Below are 21997 nucleotides of genomic sequence, written 5' to 3'. Positions count from 1 at the left end.
TGTAAATTATCACACTTGAGACATGAGAAAATTCAGATTCTGAACTAGTGTTCAAGGTTTTATATGCAGGTGTGTGTCTCATATTCCTCAAATTATTTAGGACTCAGGTACTCAAATTTTTAAAAACTTGATGATTAAAGTAGAACAGTTCCAAAATTTGTGAGATTTCGTGGCACTTTATATGGTGGTTAATCAAAACGTACATATACCAAAAGGGAAATCATTCATTTTCTTTCTGTATTTATTCATTCCAGAATGGGCACATCAATCTGATCACTTTATTTTCTCATTTAGTGTGATATTTCCACATTTATCTCATTCCTAATGAAAATAAGGATAATTTAGTTCATTCTGGAAGAAAAGACTGTTGTATGTGCTCTGATGAGCAGAACCCTAAGGCATCAGGGGAATGCTAAAATGTGATGTATCAAAACTGTGTAAAAACTTGCAGCTTTATACTAGATCAAAAGCATTATAGCAGATCAGAAGAGAAATACATATTGTGGACAGTTGCCTGAAACTAGGAATTTCAGAAATTAAGGGGAACCCGAGTCTTCTGAGGCATTATAGTTAAAATACTGTACCTGATCGTTATTTTCTTTTTTTTAAAAATTGAATTAATTACAATTTTATATGCTTCTCAGTATTCCAGGTAATTGATGCCTTCTTTTTTTTTTTTTGAGGAACATTGTGTTTACTAGACTCCAACTATTACCAAGTCCCCCCCCACAAACCCCATTACAGTCACTGTCCATCAGCGTAGTAAGATGCTGTAGAATGACTACTTGTCTTCTCTGTGTTGCACAGCCCTCCCCATAGCCCCCCACATTATACATGCTAGTCGTAATGCCCCCCTTTCTTTTTCCCCACCCGTATCCCTCCCTTCCCACCCATCCTCCCCAGTCCCTTTCCCTTTGGTAACTGTTAGTCCATTCGTGGGTTCTGTGATTCTGCTGCTGTTTTGTTCCTTCAGTTTTTCTTTGTTCTTATACGCCACATATGAGTGAAATAATTTGGTACTTGTCTTTCTCTGCCTGCCTTATTTCACTGAGCATAATACCCTCTAGCTCCATCCATGTTGTTGCAAATGGTAGGATTTGTTTTCTTCTTATGGCTGAATAATATTCCATTGTATATATGTACCACATCTTCTTTATCAGTTCATCTACTGATGGACATTTAGGTTGCTTCCATTTCTTTGCTATTGTAAACAGTGCTGTGATAAACATAGGGGTATTTTTCAAACTGGGATGCTGCATTCCTAGGGTAAATTCCTAGAAGTGGAATTCCTAGGTCAAATGGTATTTCTATTTTGAGCTATTTGAGGAACCTCCATATTCCTTTCCACAATGGTTGATCTAATATACATTCCCACCAGCAATGTAGGAGGGTTCCCCTTTCAACACAACCTCGCCAACATTTGTTGTTGTTTGTCTTTTGGATGGTGGGGATCCTTACTGGTGTCAGGTGATATCTCATTGTGGTTTTAATTTGCATTTCTCTGATGACAAGTGATGTGGAGCATCTTTTCATGTGCCTGTTGGCCATCTGAATTTCTTCTTTAGAGAACTGTCTGTTCAGCTCCTCTGACCATTTTTTAATTGGATTTTTTGCTTTTTATTTGTTGAGGTGCATGAGCTCTTTATATATTTTGGATGGCAACCCTTTATCGGATCTGTCATTCATGAATATATTCTCCCATACTGTAGGATGCCTTTTTGTTCTATTGATGGTGTCCTTTGCTGTACACAAGCTTTTCAGCTTAATATAGTCCTACTTGTTCATTTATGCCTTTGTTTCGCTTGCCCGGGGAGATATGTTCATGAAGAAGTCGCTCATGTTTATGTCCAAGATATTTTTGCCTGTGTTTTTTTTTCTAAGAGTTTTATAGTTTCATGACTTACATTCAGGTCTTTGATCCATTTTGAATTTATTTTTGTGTATGGGGAGAGACAGTGGTCCAGTTTCATTCTCTTACATGTAGCTGTCCAGTTTTGCCAGCACCAACTGTTTAAGAGGCTGTCATTACCCCATTGTATGTCCATGGCTCCTTTATCATATATTAATTGACCATATATGTTTGGATTAATGTCTGGTGTCTCTATTCTGTTCCACTGGTCTGTGGCTCTGTTCTTGTGACAGTACCAAATTGTCTTGATTACTGTGGCATTGTACTAGGGCTTGAAGTTGGGGAGTGAGATCCCCTCCTACTTTATTCTTCCTTCTCAGGGTTGCTTTAGCTATTCGGGGTCTTTGGTGTTTCCACATGAATTTTTGAACTATTTCTTCCAGTTTGTTGAAGAATGCTTTTGGTAATTTGATAGGGATTGCATCAAATCTGTATATTGCTTTGGGCAGGATGGCCATTTTGATGATATTAATTTTTCCTAGCCAAGAGCAAGGGATGAGTTTCCATTTGTTAGTGTCCTCTTTAATTTCTCTTAAAAGTGTCTTATAGTTTTCAGGGTATAGGTCTTTCACTTCTGTGGTTAGGTTTTTTCCTAGGTATTTTATTCTTTTTGCTGCAATTGTAAATGGAATTGTTTTCCTGATTTCTCTTTCTATTAGTTCATTGTTAGTGTATAGGAAAGCCACAGATTTCTGTGTGTTAATTTTGTATCCTGCAACTTTGCTGTATTCCAACAGTTCTAGTAGTTTTGGAGTGGAGTCTTTAGAGGTTTTTATGTATAATATCATGTCATCTGCAAATAGTGACAGTTTGACTTCTTCTTTACCAGCATGGATCCCATCTGTTTCTTTGTTTTGTCTAATTGCTGTGGCTAGGACCTCCAGTTCTATGTTGAATAACAGTGGGGAGAGTGGGCATCCCTGTCTTTTTCTCAATCTTAGAGAAAAAGCTTTCAGCTTCTTGCTGTTTAGTATGATGTTGGCTGTGGGTTTATCATATATGGCCTTTATTATGTTGAGGTACTTGCCTTCTATACCCATTTTATTGAGAGTTTTTATCATGAATGGATGTCGAATTTTGTCGACTGCTTTTTCTGCATCTATGGAGATGATCATGTGGTTTTTGTTCTTCTTTCTGCTTATGTGGTGGATGATGTTGATGGATTTTTGAATGTTGTACCATCCTTGCATTCCTGGGATGAATCGCACTTGGTTGTGGTGTATGATCCTCTTGATGTATTTTTGAATTCGATTTGCTAGTTTATTGTTGAGTATTTTTGCATCTATGTTCATCAGAGATATTGGTCTGTAATTTTCTTTTTTGGTTGGGTTTTGCCTGGTTTTGGTATTAGGGTGATGTTGGCTTCATAGAATGAGTTTCGGAGTATTCCCTCCTCTTCTTTTTTTTGGAAAACTTTAAGGAGTATGGGTATTATGTCTTCTCTGTATGTCTGATAAAATTCTGAGGTAAATCCATCTAGCCCGGGGTTATGTTCTTGGGTAGTTTTTTGATTACCTGTTCAATTTCTTTGCTGTTAATTGGTCTGTTTAGTTTTTCTGTTTTTTCCTTGGTCAGTCTTGGAAGGTTGTATTTTTCTAGGAAGTTGTCCATTTCTTCTAGGTTTTCCAGCTTGTTAGCATATAGGTTTTCATAATAGTCTCTAATTATTCTTTGTTTTTCTGTTCGGTCCGTTCTGAGGTTTCGTTTCTTGTTTCTGATTCTGTTGATGTGTGTTGATTCACTTTTTCTCTTAATAAGTCTGGCTAGAGACTTATCTATTTCATTTATTTTCTCAAGGAAACAGCTCTTGGTTTCATTGATTTTTGCTATTGTTTTATTCTTCTCAATTTTACTTATTTCTTCTCTGATCTTTATTATGTCCCACCTTCTGCTGACCTTAGGCCTCATTTGTTCTTCTTTTTCCAATTTAGATAATTGTGACTTTATACTATTCACTTGGGATTGTTCTTCCTTTAAATATGCCTGGATTGTTATATACTTCCCTCTTAAGACTGCTTTCGCTGCGTCCCACAGACATTGGGGCTTTGTGTTGTTGTCATTTGTTTCTATATATTGTTTGATCTCTATTTTAATTTGGTCGTTTATCCTCTGATTATTTAGGAGCATGTTGTTAAGCCTCCATGTGTTTGTGAGCCTTTTTGCTTTCTTTGTACAATTTATTTCTAGTTTTGTACCTTTGTGGTCTGAAAAGTTGGTTGGCAGAATTTCAATCATTTGGAATTTACTGAGGCTCTTTTTGTGGCCTAGTATGTGGTCTATTCTGGAGAATGTTCCATGTGCACTTGAGAAGAATGTGTATCCTGTTGCTTTTGGATGTAGAGTTGTATAGATGTCTGTTAGGCCCATCTGTTCTATTGTGTTGTTCAGTGCTTCTGTGTCCTTACTCATTTTCTGTGCGGTGGATCTATTCTTTGAGTGAGTGGTGTGTTGAAGTATCCTAAAATGAATGCATTGTATTCTATTTCCTCCTTTAATTCTGTGAGTATTTGTTTCACATATGCTAGTGCTCCTATATTGGGTACATATGTATGTATAATGGTTATATCCTCTTGTTGGACTGACCCCTTTATCATTATCTCTTGTTACTTTCTTTGTTTTGAAGTCTAGTTTGTCTGATACTAGTACTGCAACACCTGCTTTTTTCTCCTTGTTGTTTGCATGAAATATCTTTTTCTATCCCTTGACTTTTAGTCTGTGCATGTCTTTGGGTTTGAGGTGTGTCTCTTGTAAGCAGCATATAGGTGGGTCTTGCTTTTTTATCCATTCTGTTACTCTGTGTCTTTTATTTTTATTTTTATATATCACAGCCTTTATTATTTTTTTAGCAAAAATAGATTATACTACATACAGTTTTGTATTTTTCACTTAACAGTGCAACTGAGCTTAAAAAGCAGACAGCCCCTCGAACTAACAAGCACCCCTGATCGGAGCGCTCCTGTGCGGCGAGGCCCTGTCTTCTCGGAGGGCTCAGTCCTGGTTATGATGACCATCACAGTTCAGGGCCTGCACATTACTCCCCAGTGAGTCAACTGCATTATATCACACTTGCCTTATGAAAATTTTTAGAGAAGAAGTGGCTGAACAAACATTTTTGGAGTAGTTGCTCTTTTTGTATATTTGTGGTTTGAGTGCTTTGGTAGGAATAATAATAAAACCAAAAATAAAGCCTTAAATTCCTAAAAACATAGTTGATTCTCTACCAATTTAATAATGATTTCTAAATGCTGTTTTGATTTTTAATTTTGAAATACTTTCAGACTAACAAAGTTGTACAAGTAATACAAAGAATCCCTGAATATTCCTCACCTATATTCCCTAATGTTTCCCGTTCTGCCACTTTTGCTTTATCATTCTCTTTCTCCATATGTAGTTTTTTGAAATCTATTTGTGAGAAAGTTGCAGACACATGAAGTCCGTTCATTGAGGACATTTGCTGTTATTTTTTTTTTTGAGAGGGCATCTCTCATATTTATTGATCAAATGGTTGTTAACAACAATATAATTCAGTATAGGGGGGTCAATGCTCAATGTACAATCATTAATCCATCTCAAGCCTAACTCTCGTCAGTCTCCAATCTTCCGAAGTATAACGAACAAGTTCTTACATGGTAAACGAATTCTTACATAGTGAATAAATTCTTACATGGTGAACAGTACAAGGGCATTCATCACAGGAACTTTCGGTTTTGATCACGCATTATGAACTATAAACAATCAGGTCAAATATGAATATTCATTTGATTTTTATACTTGATTTATATGTTGATCCCACATTTCTCCCTTTATTATTATTATTATTTTTATTTTTAATAAAATGCTGAAGTGGTAGGTAGATGCAAGATAAAGGTAGAAAACATAGTTTAGTGTTGTAAGAGAGCAATTGTAGATGATCAGGTGTGTGCCTGTAGACTATGTGCTAATCCGAGCTAGACAAGGGCAATAAAACATCCACGGATGCAGATTTCTCTCAAAGCAGGGGGGATGAGGTTCTGAGCCTCACCTCTGTTGATCCCCAATTTCTCACCTGATGGCCCACCTGCGACTGTGCCTGTCTTAGGTTGTTCCTCCCTTGAGGAATCTTACCCGTCTCTGGCTAACCAGTCATCTTCCGGGGCCATACAGGGAAATGTAAAGTTGGTAAGTGAGAGAGAAGCCATATTGTTTGAAAAGGTTAGCTTTTTACTTCTTTGCAGATTTATGCCCTGTGGCTTCTATGCCCAGCACTTGTCTCGAGGTATCTTTACCACCTGGAGGAATTATGATACTCGGTAACTTCGATATGAGGCACGAATTCTATTTAAGGGTTGTAATTAGGAAGGAAGAAGAAAAGCTATAGAGGTAGCATATGGAAGAAAACATGGGAGGATTGATTATTTCTTTGACATATCTTCTTGTAGAGTACCTTAAGTATGTATAGGTTTTAAACTACTAACTAATTTGCACTCACATATTAACATAATAGGAATACGGTGACATAAACAAAGCAAATCTATAATTACCATCCATCTCCAGTGAAGCCAAGAAAACCATTTAGGCACCCTAGGCATTTGTGAAAATTTGTCTATGATATGATGGATATTGTCCAACTGTACTTTAACAGTCTGAGAAAGATCAGACAAATTAAAGCAGCCCATTTCTGGGATCTGTTCACCTCCCATATGTTCTTTTAACAGTAGATAGTCTATAGTCATAAGATTTTGGAGTGCTACAACTTGCACCCCTCCCAACTCCTGGTTGAGTTCCAACAGTACAGATCCGGTCAAATTCGTTGTCTCACTATATGCACATGCCAGCCTAGACATCTCCCTCCTCATTCCAATGGCAAGTCCAGGAAATGGTGGGGTGGACTCAGCCACAACCGCAGCATCGCCCGGATCTCTGTGGAGGCTTTTTGATGATCATCCCCCTGACACGAGTCCTCCAGAGAGTGCTGATGCCGGGAGCTCCTCCTCATATCGTATCTTAGTTCATTTTCTGGGTAGCCAAGCTAGACCTTGATCTTCTGCATAGAAACAAACAGACCCTTTGCCCACACTTTGACATGCCCTCTGTACCACTGTGCAGAACTCATTGGAGGTCAGCACACAGGGACTACTTTTTTTTTTTTATTAAGAGAAAGGAATATTATCAGAAAAGAGTACCTCCATAGCTGATCATCTGACACCCTTTAAGTGATCAACATTAAGGATATTTAAAGCATGCGTTGATCTTTGATTTACCAATAGTTTTATCCTATCAAGGAGTAATCCCCCTTTTCTTTCTTTCTTTCTTCTTTCTTTCTTTCTTTCTTTCTTTCTTTCTTTCTTTCTTTCTTTCTTTCTTTCTTTCTTTCTTTCTTTCTCTTTCTTTCTTTCTTTCTTTCTTTCTTTCTTCTTTCTTTCTTTCTTTTTTCTTTCTTTCTTTCTCTCTTTCTCTCTTTCTCTCTCTCTTTCTCTCTTTCTCTCTTTCTCTCTTTCTCTCTTTCTCTCTTTCTTTCTCTCTCTCTCTCTCTCTCTCTCTCTCTCTCTCTCTCTCTTTCTTTCTTTCTTTCTTTTTTTTAATTTTTAATCTACACTTACATGAAGAATACTATGTTTACTATGCTTTCCCCTATATCAGGTCCCCCCTAACAACCACATTACGGTTACTGTCCAACAGCTTAGCAAAATGTTGTACAGTCACTACTTGTCCTCTCTGTGTTGTGCAGCCCACCCTCCCCTTTCTCCCTCCCCCCCATGCATGTAATCTTAATACCCCCCTTCTCCGCCCCCCTCCTTATCCCTCCCTGCCCACCCATCCTCCCCAGTTCCTTTCCCTTTGGTACCTGTTAGTCCATTTTTGAGTTCTGTAATTCCGCTGCTGTTTTGTTCCTTCAGTTTTTCCTTTGTTCTTATACTCCTCAGATGAGTGAAATCATTTGGTATTTCTCTTTCGCCGCTTGGCTTATTTCACTGAGCATAATACTCTCCAGCTCCATCCATGTTGCTGCAAATGGTTGGATTTTTCTACTTCTTATGGCTGAGTAGTATTCCATTGTGTATATGTACCACATCTTCTTTATCCATTCATCTACCGATGGACATTTGGATTGCTTCCAATTCTTGGCTATTGTAAATAGTGCTGCGATAAACATAGGGGTGCATCTGTCTTTCTCAAACTTGATTGCTGCGTTCTTAGGGTAAATTCCTAGGAGTGGAATTCCTGGGTCAAATGGTAGGTCTGTTTTGAGCATTTTGATGAACCTCCAAACTGCTTTCCACAATGGTTGAACTAATTTACATTCCCAGCAGCAGTGTAGGAGGGTTCCCCTTTCTCCACAGCCTCGCCAACATTTGTTGTTGTTTGTCTTTTGGATGGCAGCCATCCTTACTGGCGTGAGGTGATACCTCATTGTAGTTTTAATTTGCATTTCTCTGATAATTAGCGATGTGGAGCATCTTTTCATGTGTCTCTTGGCCATCTGTATTTCTTTTTTAGAGAACTGTCTGTTCAGTTCCTGTGCCCATTTTTTAATTGGGTTATTTGTTTTTTGTTTGTTGAGGCGTGTGAGCTCTTTATATATTCTGGACGTCAAGCCTTTATCGGATCTGTCATTTTCAAATATATTCTCCCATACTGTAGGGTTCCTTTTTGTTCTATTGATGGTGTCTTTCGCTGTACAGAAGCTTTTCAGCTTAATGTAGTCCCACTTGCTCATTTTCGCTGTTGTTTTCCTTGCCCGGGGAGATATGTTCAAGAAGAGGTCACTCATGTTTATGTCTAAGAGGTTTTTGCTTATGTTTTTTTCCAAGAGTTTAATGGTTTCATGAGTTACATTCAGGTCTTTGATCCATTTTGAGTTTACCTTTGTATATGGGGTTAGACAATGGTACAGTTTCATTCTCCTACACGTAGCTGTCAAGTTTTGCCAGCACCATCTGTTGAAGAGACTGTCATTTTGCCATTGTATGTCCATGGCTTCTTTATCAAATATTAATTGACCATATTTGTTTGGGTTAATGTCTGCAGTCTCTAATCTGTTCCACTGGTCTGTGGCTCTGTTCTTGTGCCAATACCAAATTGTCTTGATTACTATGGGTTTGTAGTAGAGTTTGAGGTTGGTGAGTGAGATCCCCCCTACTTTATTCTTCTTTTTCAGGATTGCTTTGGCTATTCGGGGTCTTTGTTGTTTCCATATGAATTTTTGAATTATTTGTTCCAATTCCTTGAAGAATGTTGCTGGTAATTTGAGAGGGATTGCATCAAATCTGTATATTGCTTTGGGCAGGATGGCCATTTTGACGATATTAATTCTTCCTAGCCATGAGCATGGGATGAGTTTCCATTTATTAGTGTCCCCTTTAATTTCTCTTAAGAGTGACTTGTAGTTTGCAGAGTATAAGTCTTTCACTTCTTTGGTTAGGTTTATTCCTAGGTATTTTATTATTTTTGATACAATGGTGAATGGAATTGTTTTCCTGATTTCTCTTTCCATTGATTCATTGTTAGTGTATAGGAAAGCTACAGATTTCTGTGTGTTAATTTTGTATCCTGCAACTTTGCTGTATTCCGATATCAGTTTTAGTAGTTTTGGAGTGGAGTCTTTAGGGTTTTTTATGTACAGTATCATATCATCTGCAAGTAGTGACAGTTTAACTTCTTCTTTACCAATCTGGATTCCTTGTATTTCTTTGTTTTGTCTGATTGCGGTGGCTAGGACCTCCAGTACTATGTTAAATAACAGTGGGGAGAGTGGGCATCCCTGTCTGGTTCCCGATCTCAGAGGAAATGCTTTCAGCTTCTCACTGTTCTGTATAATGCTGGCTGTGGATTTATCATATATGGCCTTTATTATGTTGAGGTACTTGCCCTCTATTCCCATTTTGCTGAGAGCTTTTATCATGAATGGATGTTGAATTTTGTCTAGTGCTTTTTCAGCATCTATGGAGATGATCATGTGGTTTTTGTCTTTCTTTTTGTTGATGTGGTGGATGATGTTGATGGATTTTCGAATGTTGTACCATCCTTGCATCCCTGGGATGAACCCCACTTGGTCATGGTGTATGATCCTTTTGATATACTGTTGAATTCTGTTTGCTAATATTTTATTGAGTATTTTTGCATCTACATTCATCAGGGATATTGGTCTGTAATTTTCTTTTTTGGTGGGGTCTTTGCCTGGTTTTGGTATTAGGGTGATGTTGGCTTCATAGAATGAGTTTGGGAGTATTCCCTCTTCTTCTATTTTTTGGATCACTTTAAGGAGAATGGGTATTATGTCTTCTCTGTGTGTCTGATAAAATTCCTAGGTAAATCCGTCCGGCCCCGGAGTTTTATTCTTGGGTAGTGTTTTGATTACCGTTTCAATTTCGTTGCTCGTAATTGGTTTGTTTAACTTTTGTGTTTCTTCCTTGGTCAGTCTTGGGAGGTTGTATTTTTCTAGGAAGTTGTCCATTTCTTCTAGGTTTTCCAGCTTGTTGGCATATAGGTTTTCATAGTAGTCTTTAATAATTCTTTGTATTTCTGTGGAGTATGTCGTGATTTTTCCATTCTCATTTCTGATTATGTTGATTTGTGTTGATTCTCTTTTTCTCTTAATAAGTTGGGCTAGAGGCTTATCTATTTTGTTTATTTTCTCAAAGAACCAGCTCTTGGTTTCATTGATTTTTGCTATTGTTTTATTCTTCTCAATTTTGTTTATTTCCTCTCTGATCTTTTTTATGTCCCTCCTTCTGCTGACTTTACGTCTCATTTGTTCTTCTTTTTCCAGTTTCGATAATTGTGATGTTAGACTATTCATTTGGGATTGTTCTTCCTTCTTCAAGTGTGTCTGGATTGCTATATACTTTCCTCTTAAGACTGCTTTCGCTGCATCCCACAGAAGTTGGGGCTTAGTGTTGTTCTTGTCATTTGTTTCTATATATTCCATGATCTCTATTTTGATTTGTTCATTGATCCATTGATTATTTAGTAGCATGTAGTTAAGCCTCCATGTGTTTGTGAGCCTTTTTGTTTTCTTTGTAGAATTTTTTTCTAGTTTTATACCTTTGTGGTCTGAAAAATTGTTTGGTAGAATTTCAATATTTTGGAATTTAGTGAGGCTCTTTTTGTGAGCTAGTATGTGGTCTATTCTGGAGAATGTTCCATGTGCACTTGAAAAGAATGTGTATCCTGTTGCTTTTGGATGTAGAGTTCTATAGATGTCTATTAGGTCCATCTGTTCTAGTGTGTTGTTCAGTGCCTGTGTGTCCTTACTTATTTTCTGACCGGTGGATCTATCCTTTGGGGTGAGTGGTGTGTTGAACTCTCCTAAAATGAATGCATTGCAGTCTATTTTCCTCTTTAGTTCTGTTAGTATTTGGTTCACATATGCTGGTGCTGCTGTATTGGGTGCATATATATTTAGAATGGTTATATCCTCTTGTTGGACTGAGCCCTTTATCATTATGTAGTATCCTTCTTTATCTCTTGTTACTTTCTTTGTTTTGAAGTCTATTTTGTCTGATATTAGTACTGCAACCCCTGCTTTCTTCATACTGTTGTTTGCCTGAAATATGTTTTTCCATACCTTGACTTTTAGTCTATGCTTGTCTTTGGGTTTAAGTTGAGTTTCTTGTAAGCAGCATATAGATGGGTCTTGCTTTTTTATCCATTCTATTACTCTGTGTCTTTTGATTGTTGCATTAAGTCCATTTACATTTAGGGTGACTATTGAGAGATATGTACTTATTGCCATTGCAAGCTTTAGATTCGTGGTTACCAAAGGTTCAAGGTTAGCTTCTTTAGTATCTTACTGCCTAACTTAGCTCGCTTATTGAGCTGTTATATACACTGTTTGGAGATTCTTTTCTTTTCTCCCTTCTTATTCCTCCCCCTCCATTCTTCATATGTTGTGTGTTTTGTTCTGTGCTCTTTTTAGGAGTGCTCCCATCTAGAGCAGTCCCTGTAGGATGCCCTGTAGAGGTGGTTTGTGGGAAGCAAAATCCCTCAGCTTTTGCTTGTCTGGGAATTGTTTAATCCCACCATCATATTTAAATGATAGTCGTGCTGGATACTGTATCCTTGTTTCAAGGCCCTTCTGTTTCATTGCATTAAGTATATCATGCCATTCTCTTCTGGCCTGTAGGGTTTCTGTCGAGAAGTCTGATGTTAGCCTGATGGGTTTTGCTTTATAGGTGACCTTTTTCTCTCTAGCTGCCTTTAAAACTCTTTCCTTGTCCTTGATTCTTGCCATTTTAATTCCTATGTGTCTTGGTGTTGTCCTCCTTGGATCCTTTCTGTTAGGGGTTCTGTGTAATTCCATGGTCTGTTCGATTATTTCCTCCCCCAGTTTGGGGAAGTTTTCAGCAATTATTTCTTCAAAGAGACTTTCTATCCCTTTTCCTCTTTCTTCTTCTTCTGGTATCCCTATAATACAAATATTATTCCTTTTGGATTGGTCACATAGTTCTCTTATTGTTGTTTCATTCCTGGAGATCCTTTTATCTCTCTATGTCAGCTTCTATACGTTCCTGTTCTCTGGCTTCTATTCCTTCAATGGCCTCTTGCATCTTATCCATTCTGCTTATAAATCCTTCCAGGGATTGTTTCACTTCTGTGATCTCCTTCCTGACATCTGTGATCTCTCTCCGGACTTCATCCCATTGCTCTTGCATTTTTCTCTGCATCTCATCCCATTGCTCTTGCATTTTTCTCTGCATCTCTGTCAGCATGTTCATGATTTTTATTTTGAATTCTTTTTCAGGAGGACTGGTTAGGTCTGTCTCCTTCTCACGTGTTGTCTCTGTGATCTTTGTCTGAGTGTAGTTTTGCCTTTACATGGTGATAGAGATAGTTTGCAGACCTGGTATGAGTGACCGCTGGAAGAGATTCCCTTCTTGTTGGTTTGTGGCCTTCCTCTCCTGGGAGAATAGCGACCTGTAGTGGCTTATGCTTGTCAGTTGTGCGCAGCCAGGGCTTGTGCTACCTGCCCGTTTGCTATGGAGTTTATCTCCACTGTTGCCGTGGGTGTGGCCTGGCTGGGGCTGCTCCTCCAAAGTGGTGGAGCCCTGTTGGAGGCGGAGCAGCTGGGAGGCTATTCATCTCCGTAAGGGGCCTCTGTGCTCCCTGTTGCCCAGGGGTTAGAGTGCCCAGAGATCCCCAGATTCCCTGCCTCTGGTCTAAGTGTCCTGTCCTGCCCCTTTAAGACTTCCAAAAAGCACTCTCCAAACCAAAACAACAACAGCAACAATGAGAGAGGGAACAGAAAAAAAAAAAAAGGGTAAAAACACGCGATTTTTATTTATTTTTTCCTCAGGCGCCGGTCCCAGGCACCCGCTCTCTGGTCCTGCTGCCCTGCCTCCGTAGCACCGGGGTCCCTGTCCCTTCAAGGCTTCCAAAAAGCACCCGCCCACCGGTTCCGCAGGGAAAAACATGCAATATTCTTTGTCTTCAGGTGCTGGTCGCAGGCACCCGCTCACCGGTCTTGCTGCTCTGCCTCCCTAGCACTGGGGTCCCTGTCCCTTTAAGGCTTCCAAAAAGCACTCGCCAAAAAGAGAAAAAAAAAAGTAGAAAAACGCGCGATTTCCTCCGTCCTCAGGCGCCGGTCCCAGGTACCCGCTCCCCGGTCCTGCTGCTCTGCCTCCCTAGCACCAGGTTCCCTGTCCCTTTAATGCTTCCAAAAAGCACTCGCCAAAAAGAGAAAAAAAAAGGGGAAAAACGCGCGATTTCCTCCGTCCTCAGGCGCCGGTCTCAGGCACCCGCCTTCCGGTCCTGCAGGGAAAAACACAGGATATTCTTTGTCCTCAGGCGCCGGTCCCAGGCACCCCCTCACCGATCCTGCTGCTCTGCCTCTCTAGCACCGGGGTCCCTGTCCCTTTAATTCTTCCAAAAAGCACTCACCAAAAAGAGAAAAAAAAAACGAGGAATAATGCGCGATTTCCTACGTCCTGAGGTGCCGGTCTCAGGCACCCGCCCACCGGTCCCATAGGGAAAAACACGCAATAATCTTTGTCCTCAGGCACCGGTCCCAGGCACCCCTTCACTGGTCCCACCGCTCTGCCTCCCTAGCAACGGGGTCCCTGTCCCTTTAAGGCTTCCAAAAAGCACTCGCCGAAAAGAGAAAAATAAAGGAGAGAAACGCGCGATTTCCTCCGTCCTCAGGCGCCGGTCTGAGGCACCCGCCCACCAGGTCCCATAGGGAAAAACGCGCGGTAATCTTTGTCCTCAGGCACTAGTCCCAGGCACCCGCTCACTGGTCCCGCCGCCCTGCCTCCCTAGCAACGGGGTCCCTTTCCCTTTAAGGCTTCCAAAAAGCACTCTCCAAAAAAAAAAAAAAACCTCTCCGGTTTCTTTCCACTCGCCGGGAGCTGGGGGGAGGGGCGCTCGGGTCCCACCGGGCCGGGACTTGTATCTTACCCCCTTCACAAGGTGCTGGGTTTTTGCAGGTGTGGATGTGGTCTGGATGTTGTCCTGTGTCCTCTGGTCTCTATTTTAGGAAGAGTTTTCTTTGTTATAGTTTCATAGCTCTATGTGTTTTTGGGAGGAGATTTCCACTGCTCTACTCACGCCGCCATCCTGGCTCCACCCATTTACTCTGTGTCTTTTGATTGGTGCATTCTGTCAATTTACATTTAGGGTAATTATTGAAAGATTTGTACTTATTGCCATTGCAGGCTTTAGATTTGTGGTTACCAAAGGTTCAAGGTTAGCTTCTTTACTACCTTACTGTCTAACTTAACTCACTAATTGAGCTATTATAAATGCAGCCTGGTAAGTATTTCTCTCCCTTTTTATTCCTCCTCCTCTATTCTTCATATGTTGGGTGTTTTGTTTGGTGCTCTTTTTAGTTTTTTTAGGAGTGCTCCCAACTAGAGCAGTCCCTCTAAAATACCCTGTAGAGGTGGTTTGTGGGAGGCAAATTCCCTCAACTTTTGCTTGTCTGGGAATTGTTTAATCCCTCCTTCATATTTAAATAATAATCGTGCTGGATACGGTGTCCTTGGTTCAAGGCTCTTCTGTTTCATTGTAGTAAATATATCATGCCATTCTCTTCTGGCCTGTAAGGTTTCTGTTGAGAAGTCTGATGATAGCCTGATGGGTTTTCCTTTGTAGGTGACCTTTTTTCTCTCTCTGGCTGCCTTTAATACTCTGTCCTTGTCCTTGATCTTTGCCATTTTAATTATTATGTGTCTTGGTGTTGTCCTCTTTGGGTCCTACCTGTTGGGAGTTCTGTGTACTTCCGTAGTCTGAGCAACTATTTCCTCCCCCAGTTTGGGGAAGTTCTCAGCAATTATTTCTTCAAAGACAGTTTCTATCCCTTTTTCTCTCTCTTCTTCTGCTGGTACCCCTATAATGTGGATATTGTTCCTTTTGGATTGGTCACACAGTTCACTTAATATTGTTTCATTCCTGGAGATCCTTTTATCTCCCTCTGCAGCACCTTCTATGCAGTCCTGTTCTCTGGTTTCTGTTCCATCAATGGCCTCTTGCATCTTATCCATTCTGCTTATAAATCCCTCCAGAGATTGTTTTACTTCTGTAATCTCCCTCCGGACTTCATCCCTTAGCTCTTGTATATTTCTCTGCATCTCCATCAGCATGTTTATGATTTTTATTTTGAATTCTTTTTCAGGAAGACTGGTTAGGTCTATCTCCTTCTCAGGTGTTGTCTCTGTAATTTCTTTCTGTCTTAGATTCTGCCTTTTCATGGAGATAGAGATAGTTTGCGGAGCTGGGGTGAGTGACAGCTGGGAGAACGTCCCTTCCTGCTCGTTTGTGGCCTTCCTCTCCTGGTAGAACAGTGACCTCTAATGGCTTGTGCTGGGCAGCTGCGTGCAGACAGGGCCTCTGATTCCTGCCTGGATGCTATGGAGTTTAGCTCCGCAGTTGCTGTGGGCATGGTCTGCCTTGGGCTGCTGCTCCAATATGGCGAAGCTGTGTCGGAGGGGAAATGGACGGGAGGCTGTTTATCTCCATGAGGGGCTTCTGAGCCACCCTGCTGCACAGGGGGTTAGGGTGCCTAGATTTCCCCAGGATTCCCAGCTGCTGGGCTAAGTGTCCCAGTACGCTTCCGTCCAGCTATGGGGTCCCTGTCCCTTTAAGACTTTCAAAAATCTCTCGCTTTTCTTTGTCCCCAGGGCGCCAGCTGCGGGGACACACTCATAGGTCTTACTGTCCTGTTTCCCTAGTTTCCAGCATCCCACGCATGCACTGTGTGTCTGCACTCTGGTGCGGATGGCTAGGGCTGGGTGTTTTGCAGTCCTGGGCTCCCTCTCCCTCCCTGCTCCAACTCCTTTCCTCCTGCCGGGAGCTGGGGTGAGGGGCTCCTGGGTCCCGCCAGGCTGCGGCTTGTATTTTACCCCCTTTGCGAGGTGCTAGGTTCTCGCAGGTGTGGATATAGTCTGGTTGTTGTCCCATGTCTTCTGGTCTCTCTTTTAGGGACAGTTGTATTTGTTGTATTTTCAAAAATATATGTGGTTTTGGGAGGAGATTTCCGCTGCTCTACTCATGCCGCCATCTTGGGTCCGCCTCTGTCTCCATTGTTTTAAGCAACCAGTTCAAGCAAAGTTTTACTTAATATTTATGGTACTTGGGTTGTGTGTCCATAGGATCCTCCTGGAATCTTGGGTGTTATCATTGCGAAGCCAAAAGGTAGCAGACCATTGTCATTTTTTAGAGGAAAAGGTGATGTTAGAGAGACTTGGGTAGAATTAGTACTTTTTAGAATCTGTCCAATTTGGTAGCTGCTAGCCACATGTGGCCATTTAAATTAATTGATTTAAACTAAATAAAATTTGAAATGCAGCTCCTCAGTCACACTAGCCCCATTTCAGGTGCTCAGGGGCCACATGTGGCTAGTGGCTACCACATTGGACAGGGCTGATATAGAACACTACCATCACTGTAGAAATTTCTGTTTGACAGTGTGAATCTAGAATCACTCTCAAGTTACCCCAAACAAAATGGTGAGCATCATGAGTTTGGGATGAGGTTGGGGTGGCCCTAATTTCATGAGTTTATCAAGTTAGTCCAACATTTTGCATTTCACTGTTTTGAATTCTGGCCACAGGGGCCCAGGGTAAATAGATTAGCTCCACTGATGATGTCAGAACTTGGATGAAAATAGTCAACATGTAGTCTTTATAAGCAGTTCTCGTTACACAGAATTAATTTTATTCTTTATAAACAGTATTTTTTTTTCCTCCTGGTAGAGATCAGTTAAAAAAACAGAGGGAGAAGGAACTAAATTTCATTTGGCAGCTTTTACCATATATAACTATTTTCTTCATCATAAGAGGGGACATACTTAAGCCTTTTCTCCTACCTGTAGGCTTCCTATTTTATCTAGGCTGATAAAGTAAATTTGTTTTGTCTTTATTGATATGGAAGCCATTTACAAAGATTCATACACCTAGTTCAAAAATGGTGGAACAGAAAGGAGAGAGCAGTAGTGGCAGACTGGAACTGTCACATTCTTGGCCCTTCATGCCCTTCAGATCACATAAGGTCGTTGCTCCTGTCCCCACAGTAACCCTCTCTGGTTTGTCTAAGAGCTGTCATGTCACCTGGCATTCTGGTAGGCTGTCTGAGAGACACTGCGGTGACTGTCATTCTGCCTTTCTGAGTCTGCACTAGGGAGCTCATCAAAGCAAATCTGTCTGCCATGAAGTGACTTTGTGCTGCTGTAGAATCCACAGAGCAAGGCCTGATGTTGGATTCCGACCTGGCTGACAAAGTCTCCATATAGAGGACTTTTCTCTATGTGATGTACATTAGGAGACTCTGAAACAGGTGGGGGGGTCAAGATCAACAGCTAGGAATTCAATATGTGACTGCTCTTCTAATACTGGTATGTTTGGGAACACCAGGTGCGCTGAGGCTCTGGTGTAACCTTTGGTCAGCCCTGGGACCCCTGAATTTGATGGATTTCATGTCCAAAGATCTCTGAGATTTGTTGCTTGGAGGGCCCCAGATAATGTCCAGTTATCAGGACAAGACTCCAGCCCTCAGAAATTCCTGCCTGGAAGCAGCCTCTAGATACATAGCAAAGTCTGTCTCATTCTCTACAAAGATCCCATAAAACCGCAGGCCCGTTGGGAGGAAATCTGGTATTAGGTACACCACAGGTTTTAACTAAGTGCTCAGAACAGTGTGTGGCATAGTAGGCACTCAGCACATATTTGCTGAATGCATGAATTCACCTTATGGTTTTAAACTTTGCCTTTGGCAAAATGGTGGGGGTAACTGTTCCCTTTCCTTCTATAAGCCCCTCTTTCTATGGACACATTGGGTTAGTGTTTGACAAGCCAGGTCAGAATCCAACATCAGGCCTCTGCTGTGTGGAGACAGGGTAGAGGTTGGCTTTGAGAGGGTGGGTACATCTGTGTTGTCTTCTATTCCCCTTTTCCACTGGTCTCTTCTCAAGGAATAGCCTGGGCATCACAGGTGGGGACAAGGGAGGGAGAGGAGGTGTCTGACTTGGCACGTTACTAAGCCAAGACAACTACCTAGGGCTTTCATGGAATTTGTTTTAGGTGGGTTTTGCTGCCTTGCTTTTTCTTTTGGTGTTCAGTTGATCTCAGATGTGTCAGTTCTCAGGTCATCTCTGCTGTGGGAGGATATGGGAGCACGAGGATAAAAAGTTAATGCTATGTATGCTGAAATATTTAGGGGAAGTGTACTGCTGTCTGCAATTTTATTTGAACTCATCTAAAAAGTAAGATGTATGATAGAGAGATGGAGAGATATGTAACAAAGAAGATACACCAAAATTTTAGTGGTAGAATCTAGGTGGTGGGTATACAGGGGTTCACTATAAATTCTTTCAACACTTCTCTGGATAGATGACAAAATTTCATAACAAAAATTTAGGGAAATAAAAGCAGGTCAGGGCAAAAGTGAGGAAGCAACAGATAGGAAAAGGCCTGGTGCAGTGGGACCCACCTCTTGATAACTGGGACCATCTGGTACAGGAGGAAGATGGACAGTTGCCAGCTCATGCTGCTGCCTAGAGGCCTTGCTTAGGATATAAGCACACAGGATTTATTGTCCCTCCTACTCCCAGGGATCTGATGTGGTGTACAAGCTCTTTCTCATGTCTTTTGCATGACAGCCTTCCTCTTCTTTTAGCTAACTACTCCTTCAGCTTTGGGAAGATGATCAGCCTCTTGGCTACTTCCAGTCAGCATGGCTGCCATGGTCTAAGCTAATCTTCTGTGTTTCTCCTTGTCTTTCTCCCTGGTAATTTACAGAGTTGGTGTTGATCCAGATCAAGACCCACCACCCAACAATGACAGCTTTCAAGTCTTACAAGGGGTAAGTCACAAGAGATGCTTCTTTCCAGGGAAGACATTATTAAAAATAGCTAAAATTTATCAAGCATTTACTATATATGCCAAGCCCTTAATATGAATTGCCTCATTGTGATCATGACAACAGCCTTATGAGGTAGGTACAGTTATCTCCATTTTACAGATTAGAAGCTAAAATTTGAGAGCTTAAGTGAGCCATCTAAGGTTGGAAGATTAGAAAGTGGTGGAGCTATGATTTGACCCTAGAGTCTAAGTTCTTGAACTACATATTAAGTGGGTGGGTCAGCCAGAAAGACTGTTTAAACTAAGTCCGCGACTCCCTACTTTCTAAGAATGGCTAAATTGGATACAATGGTGATTGGGTCACTGGAAATGGTTCGGAGTCTCTCAGTGGTACAGGAGAAGGAGAAGGAGAAGGAGAAGGATGTAATCCAACTCTCCAGCCCAGGGAATTTGAGGAAGAGAGGAGGGTTACTGGGGGCTCACAGGGCCTGGGACACTACAACTCTGTGAGTTACCCTCCAGCCCAGCTGTGGCAGAGCAGCAGCCCTCACCCCCATAGGAGCTGAAGGTCACCACAAGGCTGACAGTCAGGGCTTGGGCAGGGTGGTAGCAGCGATGACAGACAGCCTACTACAGAGTGCTGGGGAGGGGAGCTGTAGAGACCATGAGTGAAGAGCCCTCTGGCAGTGTCTAGTGTGATAGGAGGAATTTATGGGGGAGGCACAGGCTGGCCTGTGCTTTTGCCATCTGCCCCAGGTACTGTTGCTGTATAACAGCTTGCCCTAAACATAGGAAGGTGAACAACAGTTTTTCATACCCATGAATCCTCAAATTGAAAGGGCCTATCAGAGACAGCCTGCCTTTGCTACATGTAGAAAGCTGCAGGTAACCCGACAGCAGAGGGGCTGGAGTCATCCAAAGGCTCACACACTCATGTGTCTGGCACCTGGGTTGGGGGTCTCCAAGACTAGGACAGCCAACTCAGGGCCCACACATAGCTTCCCTCTGGGCCTCAGGGTATTGCACTGCTTACATGATGACTCAGGGTTCCTAAAGGCAGTATCCCTGCAAGTGAGGTGGAAGCTACCTTGCCTTTTCTGACCTCTCGTTGGTGTTCTCACAGTGTCACTTCTGTGACTTTGTTTGGTTACAATGAGTTGCTCAGGTCAGCTCCGATTCAATGGCAGGGGATAGAGACCATCACCTCTGGATGGGTAGAGTGTCAGCGAAGCAGCGGATGCTTTTTAAAGTTGCCATATCACCCTTGTTGTGGGGCTGGTGGAATGATTCTGTCTCTAGGCTCTGCCCCTTCCCCAGACTGGCATTGCCTGGGCAGGCAAGGTGAGTTAGGATGGAGCAGAAATGTGTTAGCAAAGTGTTGTTATTTGGCCTTGGGAGTCAAGAACTATTTTGTTAGCACTGACTACCCAATGCTCAGCCCAGTGCCTGGCGCTCAACAGGGCTTTGATAAGTAGATGGTGGAGCAAGAGACTCAACAGTGCAGTGGAAGTTTTGCTGACCACATGCATGTGTTGTCTGTGAAACAGTGTCAGGTGCTTCTTTTTCCTCCAGTCAGCTTTATTGCACTCATCAGTGCACTTAATCCTAAATGCAGTCTACTTATTTCAAATTCTGTGGGCTCTTCTAAATGATTCCATCTACCAAATCAGATTTTACTAGTCTCACAAACTGTGGTGCTGGGAAGTGCCCAAGGTGGGCCAGTACAGCTTTTATGATTTTTTTGGAGGGTCAGAGCCTGGTAAGGCGTTCTTGGTGTTGCTTTCCCATAAGGGACACAAAGCCATGACCTCTGAAAGTTCTGGACATTTTCGGAAGGGTTTTCCATGAGCTTTGTTGGAGATGATAATGGTGCTCACTTTAACAGTGCTCCAGAAGACTTTTGAGGTTGTGTCAGAATTGGTCATTGTGCCAGTTGGGAACATGTGGTTTCAATGAGAAGTTCTCTTAGAAAAGTTGCCATTTGGCTCTAGCTTTGATTAAGGACTTTAGAAAACAAGGGTTCAGGAATTGTACACCTGGAAGCTAACTTAGCATATAACAGTTGGGGAGATCTTGAACTCACCCTGAGAAAACCTGGGTGAAAAGCGTAACAGATACCTTTGTTTCACTTAAAGGAAAATAATGGTTCTGGTAGGTTATGAGCACCCTATCCCAAAGCATCCTCCACAGGACTGCCACCAAGATGATGTAAGAAAAACTGGCTAATTCCAGCCCTTTTACTGTTTTCTACTGCTCCTGCCTCTGCCTCAGGCCTGAAGCACCTATAGAAGGAAATGCATGGAACTGTTTGGTTGGTTTCACATAGCTGACCTCACTACACAGCTTGTAAGGACTGTCTGTGGACACATGGGCTTGTAACTGGACTTCCATGGAAATGTTTGAGGAAGCAGTGGGTCCTGAGTGCTAAGGGCTCTGGCAGTGCATTTAGTCCATGCAGTGACAGCTAATATGCGCCCTCTGCCCCAGGTGGGGTGAGCCTCAGAAACCACCCTGGATAGATGGGTCTGGCGGGGCCAACCCAAGAAGGCCCTTTGGGCCAGTTGTGACTGGGCAGGTGGCAGCCTTATGCAGTCATGCTGAGGGCCCTCAAAGTCCGTTCCACTGGCATTTTGAAAGTCTTTCATGACTGCTGTCAGACTGGGAAAAAAGGGCAAATTTCAAGTGTGGTTGTCCAGGACAGCTTAAGAATGACTCATGCCCTTGTGCATGAAGGGCCTTATTTCTCTAAGTCCTCCTGACCTGACCTTCTTGATCCAGTGAGCCACTATCAGCAGGTCTGGGAGTACTCAGTGGT

At 41.9% G+C, this 21997-nt stretch overlaps 1 protein-coding gene across 3 annotated transcripts in view; it reads left to right on the top strand.

The window, feature by feature from the left end:
- The window catches only part of SLC9A7 (solute carrier family 9 member A7), a 191520-nt gene that overhangs the window by 140700 nt on the left and 28823 nt on the right, over positions 1–21997 (top strand). For all 3 annotated transcript variants that reach the window (XM_036996307.2, XM_036996306.2, XM_036996308.2), the window contains one exon: positions 19120–19183. In XM_036996307.2, the coding sequence (XP_036852202.1) occupies positions 19120–19183 (64 nt within the window). The remainder of the gene's footprint in view (positions 1–19119; positions 19184–21997) is intronic.

Source organism: Manis javanica, chromosome X (genome assembly GCF_040802235.1).
Source record: "Manis javanica isolate MJ-LG chromosome X, MJ_LKY, whole genome shotgun sequence".
Classification (NCBI taxonomy): Eukaryota; Metazoa; Chordata; class Mammalia; order Pholidota; family Manidae; genus Manis; species Manis javanica.
Note: the sequence above shows the minus strand (reverse complement) of the source record. Positions and strands in the feature narration are given on the sequence as shown.